At 40.6% G+C, this 13,472-nt stretch overlaps 1 protein-coding gene across 3 annotated transcripts in view; it reads left to right on the forward strand.

The window, feature by feature from the left end:
• The window catches only part of LOC124777985 (ATP-binding cassette sub-family A member 7-like), a 594,849-nt gene that overhangs the window by 199,501 nt on the left and 381,876 nt on the right, over positions 1–13,472 (forward strand). For all 3 annotated transcript variants that reach the window (XR_007015818.1, XR_007015819.1, XM_047253552.1), the window contains exons 18-19: positions 3,718–3,922; positions 4,030–4,152. Coding sequence is in view for 1 of the 3 variants with exons in the window: in XM_047253552.1 (XP_047109508.1) it covers positions 3,718–3,922; positions 4,030–4,152 (328 nt within the window). In the remaining 2 variants the exon portion in view is untranslated. The remainder of the gene's footprint in view (positions 1–3,717; positions 3,923–4,029; positions 4,153–13,472) is intronic.

Consider the following 13,472-nt stretch of genomic DNA (forward strand, 5'->3'; position numbering starts at 1 on the left):
ACGTCTCAAAAATGAGATCGACAGGAAATGAAAAATGGCTCAGCAGGGATGGCTAGAGGACAAATGTAAGGATGTAGAGGCTTATCTTACTAGGGGCAAGACAGATACTGCCTACACGAAAATTAAAGAGACCTTTGGAGAAAAGAGAGAGACTTGTATGAATATTAAGAGCTCAGATGGAAACCCAGTTCTAAGCAAAGAAGGGAAAGCAGAAAGGTGGAAGGAATATATAGAGGGTCTATACAAGGGCGATGTACTTGAGGAAAATATTATGGAAATGGAAGAGGATGTAGATGAAGATGAATAGGAGATACGATACTGCGTGAAGAGTTTGACAGAGCACTGAAAGACCTAAGTCGAAGCAAGGCCCCAGGAGTAGACAACATTCCATTAGAATTACTGACAGCCTTGGGAGAGCCAGTCATGACAAAACTCTACCATCTGGTGAGCAAGATGTATGAGACAGGCGAAATACCCTCAGACTTCAAGAAGAATATAATAATTTCAATCCCAAAGAAAGCAGGTGTTGACAGATGTGAAAATTACCAAACTATCAGTTTAATAAGTCACAGCTGCAAAATACTAATGCGAATTTTTTTCAGACAAATAGAAAAACTGGTAGAAGCCGACCTCAGGGAAGATCAGTTTGGATTCCATAGAAATGTTAGAACATGGGAGGCAATACTGACCCTACGACTTATCTTAGAAAATAGACTAAGGAAAAGCAAACCTATGTTTCTAGTATTTGTAGAATTAGAGAAAGCTTTTGACAGTGTTGACTGGTATACTCTCTTTCAAATTCTGAAGGTGGCGGGTGTAAAATACAGGGAGCGAAAGGCTATTTACAATTTGTACAGAAACCATATGGCAGTTATAAGAGTCGAGGGGCACGAAAGGGAAGCAGTGGTTGGGAAGGGAGTGAGACAGGGTTGTAGCCTATCCCCGATGTTATTCAATTTGTATATTGAGCAAGCAGTAAAGGAAACAAAAGAAAAAGTCTGAGTTGGAATTAAAATTCATCGAGAAGAAATAAAAACTTTTTGAGGTTCGCCGATGACATTGTAATTCTATCAGAGACAGCAAAGGACCTGGAAGAGCTGTTGAACGGAATGGACCATGTCTTGAAAGGAGGATATAAGATGAACATCAACAAAAGCAAAAGAAGAATAATGGAATGTAGTTGAATTAAATCGGGTGATGCTGCGGGAATTAGATTAGGAAATGAGACACTTAAAGTAGTAAAGGAGTTTTGCTATTTGGGGAGCAAAATAACTGATGATGGTCGAAGTAGAGAGGATATAAAATGTAGACTGGCAATAGCAAGGAAAGTGTTTCTGAAGAAGAGAAATTTGTTAGTATTGAGTATAGATTTAAGTGTCAGGAAGTCATTTCTGAAAGTATTTGTATGGAGTGTAGTCTTGTATGGAAGTGAAACATGGACGATAAATAATCTGGACAAGAATAGAATAGAAGCTTTTGGAATGTGGTGCTACAGAAGAATGCTGGAGATTAGATGGGTAGATCACATAACTAATGAGGAGGTATTGAATAGAATTGGGGAGAAGAGGAATTTGTGGCACAACTTGACTAGAAGAAGGGTCCAGTTGGTAGGACATGTGCTGAGGCATCAGGGGATCACAAATTTAGCATTGGAGGGCATTGTGGAGGGTAAAAATCGTAGAGGGAGACCAAGAGATGAATACACTAAGCAGATTCAGAAGGATGTAGGTTGCAGTAAGTACTGGGAGATGAAGAAGCTTGCACAGGATAGAGTGGCATGGAGAGCTGCACCAAACCTGTCTCAGGACTGAAGACCACAACAACAACAGCAGGAAAAGTTTCTTCTTTCATTTACTTCAAATGCTTTTTGCAGTTTCTCTTACTTGCAAGGTGTTCCATCTTACATGCCCACTTGTAGGCAACTTGATGCCTTGGAACCTAGTTGGGCAGGGGTGGGTAAACAGCACATGTGTGGACAGGCAGAGAGCTGGACCGCAGCTTATGTAACTGTTTGCTTAAGCCAAGTGTCTACAGGCAGGCATGGGCAAAAGGCAGAACAGGGTATTAATGCAATACAAACATTGCTCATGCTGTATTTGTATTTCTAAGGTAATTTTCATAAATTAGAATTTGATTAGTACGTCGGTGAGAAGGGTGTTGAGTTTCACAGCTGTAGATAATTGGTGACAATAATAGCAAATCCAATTGGAAAATAGCTTTTTCAATTATTTTTTTATAAAAACCACTACTGTTGCTGCTGTCTTTGCCACCCAGTAATTTGATTATTAGCAAATGGCAGGGTGGTGATTCAATTTTAATGCTCTTTCTTACCTTATAGTTCCATTACCTGAGAATATCATCAATATAAAGTTAAATAATATTGAAGGAAGATTACAACTTTACTACAGACCCTGATTTGTTTTTAGTGGATTTAAATGGTATGTTGAGCTTTATTGTTAGTATTTCTACATAGACTTCTGGCTGTGCCTGAAGTGCTTTGGAAAGCCTCTTACTTTCATGTAGACCATAGGTTTTTTGTATCTACCCTGTCAAAGGCCTTTTAAAAATCGGTAAAGACAATGCGAGTCTCATTAAACTGTATTCTCATTTTTACACTTTAATTCGGTAAAAAAATATTGTTTTTAATAAAATGTTCTGTTCTGTAACCATTCTGTTCATTTGTTTAAATGATGGCAGCAATTAGTTTCAACTCATATCAATAAGCATTCAAAATCTTTATATTATCTAGTGTGAAAGCGACCTGACTGCAGTTTTCGCAGTTATTTTAATATCTTTTTTTCAAACACAGCCATTACTTAAGCTCTTTGGCATTCTTCGGGGATTAAACACTTTTAGTAGCGTGTGTTGTGCTGATGTTGGAATCTCATCGGAGGTAGTATATCTGTATTTTAGAAGTTTCATATTGGTACTGTTGGCATCTTTCATAGTTAACTGGTTCCACGTAATTATTTCGGTGTTATTCTTTTTCCTTATGTAGGACTTCCTATAAATTCGTATAGTGTTCTAGCCACTTATTTGATTATCATGTGCCGTTACCTTGTAAATTGGTTATAATCATTCTTGTGCATCATTCTCAGTTTTGTTGATGAAATTTCTGTGTTAATGTCAGTTTATTTTACAAATAGGCTTTTTGGTTCCGTTCTTTTTATAATTACACTATTTTTGTCCTTGTCAGTTTGACTTTGGGGACATGTACAGCACACTGTTGGGTTCTCCCATGTTACTTGTTGACATTGTTCATTCCGTTAGCTATCTCCATTCCTTTTTCTGATTTTTTTTTTTTTTTTCTTGTTTCCCTTGGATTCAAAGACTGCTTTTTCGCTACCAGAATAAATCTATTCTATTAATCCTTGGCACTATTACCTGCTGGCATGTTTGATACATAACCATGTAAGTATTTCTCTGTGCTTTCATCTTGTAAAAAACATACTCTATATCAGTCTTTTGTGTTGTTTCTATTTCTGGAGCATAGTTGACCCAGCTAGGTAGCGGTTTGAGTATATATATTCGCCCTTGTAAACATGGGTATCTCAGATTAGAGATGATAATTTATCCTTAACTATGATATAATTTGTATGTTATCTTAAATCTGTGGGACTCCAAGTGGATTTGTGGATGTCTTTATGTTTATTACAGTACTAGAGCAATTACCTTAGTTTGAGCTCATGTAACAAGTCAACTTTGTTCTTGTTTCAGAGCCTGATATCTAATGTAGCCTTTGGATTTGGCTGCTCCTACTTTGCTCAGTATGAGGAATCAGGAATAGGAATACAGTGGCATAATTATAATAGAAGTCCACTTCTACAGGATTCCTATAACTTGCGTTATGTGATGGTTATGTTGGTATTTGACTCCATTGTATACTTTCTTCTTGCTACCTACATAGAAGCAATTCATCCAGGCAAGCAATTCATTATGAAATTTTTCCATAATATAAGAAAACTTGTGACAAATGTATAAGCCTTTTTGTTTCTGAAATGAAAATATATTATGTTTTATTGATCACAGGCATGTATGGTGTACCAAAACCTTGGTATTTTCCATTTTCAAGATCATTTTGGTGTGGTACTTCATCAGTAGATGTACTGGAAATTGGCCTGGAAAATGGTTCAGCACTGAAGAGTGACAACAGTATGTATATGTAAAACAAAGACTTTAAGTGATTTTTGATTTCTTATATCGTTTTGGAATAGTTAAAAAATGTGAACTTTTTTGAACTGAAGCCTATAGATAGAGTTTATATTCAGTGTAAAATCTTAAACAATGTGTATGCTTAATTTGTTTGCAAATTGTAAGCATCAGGAAAGAAGACTTTCTGACAGGTCCCCATATTGTCAAAATGATGCAACAATAACCATGCACAAAAGTGTAGGGTTGAGTGCAGCAGCACCCAGCAGGTTGAGTGGTGCTGGTAACAGGTCAGAGGGCCCAGTAGACTGACTGAAAGAAATGCTTTATTCAACTTTAAATACACATTGCATCATTAACTAGGTGAGGCAAACATGCCTCTCTCCTACGAGCCTGGCTGGCAGTGGCTTGTGGACAGCTGTTTCCTTCTGGGAGATGAGTCGCATGTGTAAGTGCCCTGCGATGCTACGAAAGGCTGACCAATGGCTTGTCACTAGGTCACAGCCCCAAGCTTCCCCAGTGCACTCCTTCTGTTGTGACCCCTCCTAGCGACTCAGCCCCACGTGTATTCACTGCAGTGGCCCATGGAAATTGCTATACATGGGACGTGCCCTGCTGCCATCCGGCTGGTGTCAGACATTGGAAGTAGTGAACAGCATGTCAGCAGCTCTGTGGTACCATGTCCCACAAGTAGCTCAGTGCTGGCAGCAGCTGGCCCTATCCTTTCACAAACCCGTGGCTGCAGCTGGTGATGCCCAGTCATCCCATTCTCTGGCATATCCATGGTGTCATCGTAGTACTGCTAACCTCCAAAATAAACTGCCTCAAAATCCAGACCTATTTAAACAGATCTGGGACGCTTTTGTTACCCTGTAACCTAGCCCCCAGTCATTTCGCTCCAACTAGAGTCTTGCGACAGTATGGTGACATTGTTGTGCCTTCTCTGACTATTACCAGTGTGCAGTGCGGTTTTCCTTTGAATGCAATTAGCCTTACAAGCAGTCCTTTTGTGTATATGTTATTGTGACCCACATGTCGCCATACTGGGCTACCCACCTGTGCTTGCTACTGCAATACATTCCATGGCTTTCTTACCACTTTTCACTAATTTCACTAAAACTGCGTGGGAACACTATATTACCCCCTTCCCCTCTCCCTCCACAGGGAAGACCCAGTTTCCCATCGTAGACACTGCTTGACTGACTATTGTTAAACACTCTACATTTACTACACTATTACTTATGACTGATCTCCACCTTCTTCACACTCCGTATATGTACTTTTCATCTCTTGCTCAGAAAATCCAGTCTTTGGGAACTGGAACTACCCACTGACTGGGTTCTGAATGGCTAATTATCTCAGATAAACAAAATTTATACACAGCAAAATCAGAGTCATTATGACACTAGGAACTGCAACACTCAAGATCATAGTGTACCCAATGTCTACCTTCCTGATACTGTTTCACACGCTGCATTAATTTCTCAACAGTGATTCACCCCTCCTGCGTGGCTATCATCTGACTGGATAAGGCTTGGCTTCCAGGTGTCATTTAAGGTTAGGTTTCATTTAGACAACATCCCAGAGGTTTGTCTAGCTGCATTAGCATTACCTTTAACAGAGTAATTCCCATCATTGAAGCTGGTAAATGAAATATTGGTCCCATAATATCACACATATTTCTGTTGATTAAACAAACCATTGTGTCTCAACTCCAAGTGCCTTGCTCCCTTGAGCAGCTAGCAACAACTAGAATGTTGTTATACACTGAGTTTGTAAACCAGCTTTCTGAAAGTATTGCTTCGTTTTCAAGGCCTTTTTATGGCCCTGAACAGTTGTGAGATGCATGAGTTGCCACTGATCTGGACCTCGTATGTAGGGCACATGGTGACCACAACTTTGGCATTGCTGTAGCTCACCCAGAGTCACACCACATGCCAATCCCCATCTTCCACCACTGGTGACATCCCATCCTCTTTCACTAGCCAACTATCTCTAACCATATTGGAAAACTGTGCACTGTGTAACACTTAAGCAATGTGTGCTTGTCTGCTACCTGCATCTTTACTGACATGTACAGTACAATGATCTGTTGTTACATCCACAGTCGCTCCATGGTAGTTGAAAGGAAAGTTCTGTCTAACAGGCTCTGGTGATAGTAGAATTGTAGTTCTGGTAGAAATTCTCCCCACGCTTTTCTCAACTCCTTCGCATATTGCTCGGGTGACAAGCCCAAACGTAACTGCCCATGTAGTGCCTGATAAATGGTGTCCTGCAACCTCATCAACTCAACTTTTGCATTCCAGATACTATCCCTTACTGACTGCAGTAGTCTTGCCAGAGTTATTCTTGCATCTCATATTTCCGTCCGTGCTTGAACTGTTTCTAAATCCCAGTTTAGAGTTCTGACTGATACCCAGGCATAATCCATTACTTCCCTAGTAGGCTGTTGTAGCATGCATGTGTTGTTCAATGTGCCACTCTCCAAAATCACACTTTGTGTGGAATGTCCCTCCATAGTCACCCTATTCTCTTTTGCTAATTTTCATGTGGCTTCCATCATCATTTTCAGCTCACTTATGTCACTTGTGTCCACTATCTCAAATATGGTCCTCAGGAACTTGCCTCCAGCATCTGTCCATCTCCTTTTTATTTACCCTTCGTGAGTCATGCAACACTACTCCGACCACTTCCTGCATTTACTCCTTCAAGCATGCATATGCCAGGAGCAACTTCATTTGTTCTTTTGGTCCTCCCTAAGCACTCTATTACTTCTTGCTAATTGCTGAAAACCTGAAAACACTTCCTCCGATCTCCTTATCTCTTTTTGCAGCTCCCGTACATGGAATACAAAACTTAAAGACCATTGATGGCTAGATATACCATACCCTGCTGCCTGGAAAACAAAACTCCTCTGAGAACATCTAGCAAGCTGGAATAATTGTAGATTAGCAACTTCGGTTAATCAGTACAACAAAAGCAATTTTTTTTATTTACATGATGACTAGTTTTGGTCTGGGACACATTTTCAAATCATCGTAACAGATAGTCAAAATGGTATTTCCGAAGATGCAAGAACCATGTCAAAAATGTGCAAACAGACAGTTATAGTGCATACAGACCTGTCCAGGCAATGATCTCACAATGCCCCTACTCCTCTCCAGGTGAAGAGGTACAGCAATACCAAAATTAGCATTCTTCTTCCCTTCCCTTCCCTTCCCTTCCCTTCCCTTCCCTTCCCTTCCCTTCCCTTCCTTGCCACATGGCAACATTGACTAATTCCTCAGCTTTAATGCCTGTGGTACATGAGGTACATGGACCTCCTTTCCCTGCTGCTTATTCTTCCACTTCTTCGTCTTTGCTTCCTTTCTTTATTCCACTAATATTCCCCCTGGAATCACTTCTGGCACACCTTTGATCTGTCACATATGCCTGATATGTACAATTGGTGACTTATTAGGCAATTCTAGCTTCACATTCACAGGTGATGTGGTTGCAGTCGCTTGTTACGGGCCCTGGTACTGTGACTTTCATCTTCACTTTCAGAGTATACGGACTCGACAACAAAGCCCACTGATCCACTTTGTACTGTGGTAACATCCCCACATGTTTACTGTCTACTCTTGCTTTTCAGATGCCTTAGTGTTTTCTTGCTGGACCTTCTTCCACACTTCTCTTTCCATACTCATAAATTCTCAAACTGTTTCTCCAATCCTGTTTCCTTCCTGCTTGATCATAGTCAGTGGTGATGGCATCTTCTTATCATACACCAAACAAATGGTGAAAACTCTGTGCTAGTGTGTAGTTTTGAATTATATGCACTGGCTACAAAAGATAGACATATGATGGGAGTTCATGTAATAACTAAGCATCCTCCCAATCGTCCAGTGAACGGCACTGTTATTCCATTTGGTTGAGTATGGAGTGAAGTAGTTCTTAACATCTTCACTTTCAGCAACTGATACAATTCCTTCATCGGATCTGACATAAAGTTCATTTCTCGGTCCATAATTATTGCCTCTGGCGCCCAAACTTCAACACTCATCCATTCACCAACGGTTGCACAACTGTGACTGCATGGGCACCATCTCAGTGTGTCAAGAAAAATTATCTTTGACGGTTGACTTAAAACAATTTTCTGCTGGTGTTCGGCTGAATGGTCTTAACACATTCACCCCAATAAAACTAAATAGTTCAGCTGCTTCTGGCAGCTTCTACAATAGTACTTGTTTCCGATTCAAAATCTGCCCATTGTACTCACTGTACACAATTACTGACATGCTGATTGGCATCACTTTTCCTTCCTCTCCACCACCGTTTTTGTGCCACCCTCCAACTCATTGCCCCACATCCCTCATGGTGAGATAAAACATAGTCATGCATTTACCCCAGCACCACTTGCTTGCACTTCACTGGTACAACCACCAATTGTCTTATTTAGTATTCCTACACAATAATCCATCATACATACCAAACTGCTGTTGCTTGCTACATTGTTTACACTCTCCATGGGCACTCTGTGTTGTTTGCCACTCAGCAAGGTCTTGACCTAGTGCTTGAATCACTGCTATTACTGCTTAATGTGTCCACATTTCTGTTCTTCCTCTGTGGGTTGTGGTTTACTTCATACACAAATTCACTGAGTTTTACTGCCCATCTCATCAGTCTACTGTATGGTTCCTTCAGACCTAGTAACTACTTGAAAGCAGCACACACTGTCACTATCTTAAACTTGCTTCCATCAGGCTAACACTGGAAGTATGTTACCCTGTCCATGACACTATGCATCTCACTCTCCTTTCTAAAATAATTCTTCTCAGCTCCATTCAATTGTTTTGATGTAAAAGCAATAGGGCGTTCCTCTCCAGTGACCTCCTGACTCAAAACTTGCCCTATAGCATGGTTGGACACATCACATGATAATGTAAATTCCTTCTGAAAATCTGGGAATGCTAACACTGGACTTGACCTTGATACCTACTTTAATTTGACAAACACTCTCTGACCTTCCTCAGACCAGACCATGCAAATGTGATACCTTTCTTTAATAACTGTGTAGGAGGCTGTGCCATATCCGCAGATCCCTTTACAAATTTTCTATAGTAGTTTACGAGACCCAGAAAAGACTGTAACCTTATAGCAAAAAAATCTGTTCTAGATTGTTCTTGGTACTGGATAATCTTACCCCAACTGTATCAATCTTGGATCAGCCCTCCCGCCATACTTACTAATTATGTGGCTTAAGTAATTCACTTCTTCCAATTCAAAGTGACATTTCTCAGTACTTGGTGTTAAATGGGCTGCTGTAACCTCTTGAATACTTCCCTGTTGTTGCTTCTGTTCATGCATATTTCTCAAAAAGCTGGTTATGTCAACCAGATATACCAGACACTGATGATGCTTTACTCCTTTCAGCACTCCGCCAACATCCAGTGAAATGTTGCTGATGATTTTTTTAAACCAAATGGCATTTGTCTAAACTGATAATGTCCCCAAGGTGCTGAAAACAGTGTCTCAATCTATCCTCTGGAGCCACCTTATAGCAAAAAAAGTGTACATTTGAGTTTTGGTTGTGTAAGTTGGTTTAGTTCAGTTTGGTATTGCTCAGTAATATTTTATTTGTATCCTGTACTGTACATCACAGTGTTCTGTTGAAGGATTACCTTCTTTTGATGAATCTAGCTTCTATGCAATTCTGGTCACCGTGTAGAATTTTGTGGACCAGCTATTGTGTACTACTGCCATGTGGACTTCTCTGAAGCATCTCCTGTGTTGTAGAATATTGCTAAAGCTTTCTGAATAATGACTTATATCAAATTATCAAATGACGACTGAACACGTATTTTCACTTTCAACCATCTGTTTCCAGATGTCTGTATGATAACTGCATTTACAATTCAGTCTATTAACATGACACTAATACATTCTTTCTCCATGGGAATGTGAGACGTAGGTTTACATACAAATTTAAGACATTTCTTTAAGTATTAAGTGAAAAATTTAGGTTGTTTTCTTTACACATATATTTAGTAGTACCGTATCTACTCGAGGAATTAAAGGTTTTAAGTTCTATCTTTTATTTCCTTTCAAAACGCGTAAAGTACGTATCATGCATACACTATCTTAGGCCTAATTTTTTGGGTATACAAGTTTTGATTTTTAACGTTAGTTTAACTGCATTACGTTACTATATTAATACATAATAATAATGAAAATAGCATCTGCAATGAATCATACAAATGTTGGCTTGGTTCCTGCTTTCATGTGGTATGACCAGCCCCAATTGAACTGGTCTGTCAGGAGGAACAATATGGAGCTAGATCAGTTGCTTCGGGCAGCTGCTTTGTCAAACATAGGTTTGGTTCCTGTTGATGGTATTGGTAGGTGGGACTTAACAAGTCATGGCCTGCATCTCAATAGAAAAGGGAAGGGTAAACTGGCTGGGATGATAGCCAAATCTTTAAGAGGGGGGGGGGGGGGGGGCACTGAAACTCATGCAAGTACTTTTTTTAGGCTAAGATCAGTATCCAATCATCCTACATTGATTGAAATTAAGTTTAATGAAAAGTTCAGACAGGCAGGTACTATTGATGTGAAAATATCACAAGATTCCCATAACAGTACAGTGAAAAATAATGTTAGCATGTCACAAGATTCACATAAAAGCACAGTAAAAAATAAGGTTAATGTATTGCAGACATATTTAAAGACCAAATATGTCTGCTTGTGTCTGTATATGTGTGGATGGATATGTGTGTGTGTGCGAGTGTATACCCGTCCTTTTTTCCCCCTAAGGTAAGTCTTTCCGCTCCCAGGATTGGAATGACTCCTTACCCTCTCCCTTAAAACCCACATCCTTTCGTCTTTCCCTCTCCTTCCCTCTTTCCTGATGAGGCAACAGTTTGTTGCGAAAGCTTGAATTTTGTGTGTATGTTTGTGTGTCTTTTGACCTGCCAGCGCTTTCGTTGGTAAGTCACATCATCATTGTTTTTTGATACATCACATCTTGACCTAGTAGATAGTGTCGGAAGTCCCATGCGGCTTTTCGCGGATGATGCTGTAGTATACAGAGAAGTTGCAGCATTAGAAAATTGTAGCGAAATGCAGGAAGATCTGCAGCGGATAGGCACTTGGTGCAGGGAGTGGCAACTGACCCTTAACATAGACAAATGTAATGTATTGCGAATACATAGAAAGAAGGATCCTTTATTGTATGATTATATGATAGCGGAACAAACACTGGTAGCAGTTACTTCTGTAAAATATCTGGGAGTATGCGTGCGGAACGATTTGAAGTGGAACGATCATATAAAATTAATTGTTGGTAAGGCGGGTACCAGGTTGATATTCATTGGGAGAGTCCTTAGAAAATGTAGTCCATCAACAAAGGAGGTGGCTTACAAAACACTCGTTCGACCTATACTTGAGTATTGCTCATCAGTGTGGGATCCGTACCAGATCGGGTTGACGGAGGAGATAGAGAAGATCCAAAGAACAGCGGCATGTTTTGTCACAGGGTTATTTGGTAACCGTGATAGCGTTACGGAGATGTTTAACAAACTCAAGTGGCAGACTCTGCAAGAGAGGCGCTCTGCATCGCGGTGTAGCTTGCTCGCCAGGTTTCGAGAGGGTGCGTTTCTGGATGAGGTATTGAATATATTGCTTCCCCCTACTTATACCTCCCTAGGAGTTCACGAATGTAAAATTAGAGAGATTCAAGCACGCACAGAGGCTTTCCAGCAGTTGTTCTTCCCGCGAACCATACGTGACTGGAACAGGAAAGGGAGGTAACGACAGTGGCACGTAAAGTGCCCTCCACAACACACCGTTGGATGGCTTGCAGAGTATAAATGTAGATGTAGATGTAGATATATTTTTCCCACGTGGAATGTTTCCCTCTATTTTTTATATATATATATTTGTGTGTGTGTGTGTGTGTGTGTGTGTGTGTGTGTGTGTGTGGGCGCGCGCGAGTGTATACCCGTCCTTTTTTCCCCCTAAGTTAAGTCTTTCCGCTCCCGGGATTGGAATGACTCCTTACCCTCTCCCTTAAAACCCACATCCTTTCGTCTTTCCCTCTCCTTCCCTCTTTCCTGATGAGGCAACAGTTTGTTGCGAAAGCTTGAATTTTGTGTGTATGTTTGTATTTGATATATATTGACTTCCTCAAATCCTGCCCTGAAATGAGATCCATCCTTCACGAAATCCTCCCCACTCCGCCAAGAGTGTCTTTCCGCCGTCCACCTAACCTTCGTAACCTGTTAGTTCATCCCTATGAAATCCCCAAACCACCTTCCCTACCCTCTGGCTCCTATCCTTGTAACCGCCCCCGATGCAAAACCTGCCCCATGCACCCTCCCACCACCACCTACTCCAGTCCTGTAACCCGGAAGGTGTACACGATCAAAGGCAGAGCCACGTGTGAAAGCACCCACGTGATTTACCAACTGACCTGCCTACACTGTGATGCATTCTATGTGGGAATGACCAGCAACAAACTGTCCATTCGCATGAATGGACACAGGCAGACAGTGTTTGTTGGTAATGAGGATCACCCTGTGGCTAAACATGACTTGGTGCACAGCCAGCACATCTTGGCACAGTGTTACACCGTCCGGGTTATCTGGATACTTCCCACCAACACCAACCTATCCGAACTCCGGAGATGGGAACTTGCCCTTCAGTATATCCTCTCTTCTCGTCATCCGCCAGGCCTCAATCTCCGCTAATTTCAAGTTGCCGCCACTCATACCTCACCTGTCTTTCAACAACTTCTTTGCCTCTACACTTCTGCCTCGACTGACATCTCTGCCCAAACTCTTTGTCTTTAAATATGTCTGCTTGTGTCTGTCTGTGTGGATGGATATGTGCGTGTGTGCGAGTGTATACCTGTCCTTTTTTCCCCCTAAGGTAAGTCTTTCTGCTCCCGGGATTGGAATGACTCCTTACCCTCTCCCTTGAAACCCACTTCCTTTCGTCTTCCCCTCTCCTTCCCTCTTTCCTGATGAGGCAACAGTTTGTTGCGAAAGCTTGAATTTTGTGTGTATGTTTGTGTTTGTTTGTGTGTCTATCGACCTGCCAGCGCTTTCGTTCGGTAAGTCACCTCATCTTTGTTTTTTTTATATATATATATATATATATATATATATATATATATATATATATATATATATATATATATATATATATATATGACTTGCCACTCTATATTCATGAAGATGCAAAGTTAGTTCTTTTTGCTGATGATGTAAATATAGTAATTACATCCAAGAAGCAAGAATCAGCTGAAGAAATTGCAAATAATGTCTTTCAGAAAATTATTA

The sequence above is a fragment of the Schistocerca piceifrons genome, chromosome 2, assembly GCF_021461385.2.
Source record: "Schistocerca piceifrons isolate TAMUIC-IGC-003096 chromosome 2, iqSchPice1.1, whole genome shotgun sequence".
NCBI classification, from domain to species: Eukaryota; Metazoa; Arthropoda; class Insecta; order Orthoptera; family Acrididae; genus Schistocerca; species Schistocerca piceifrons.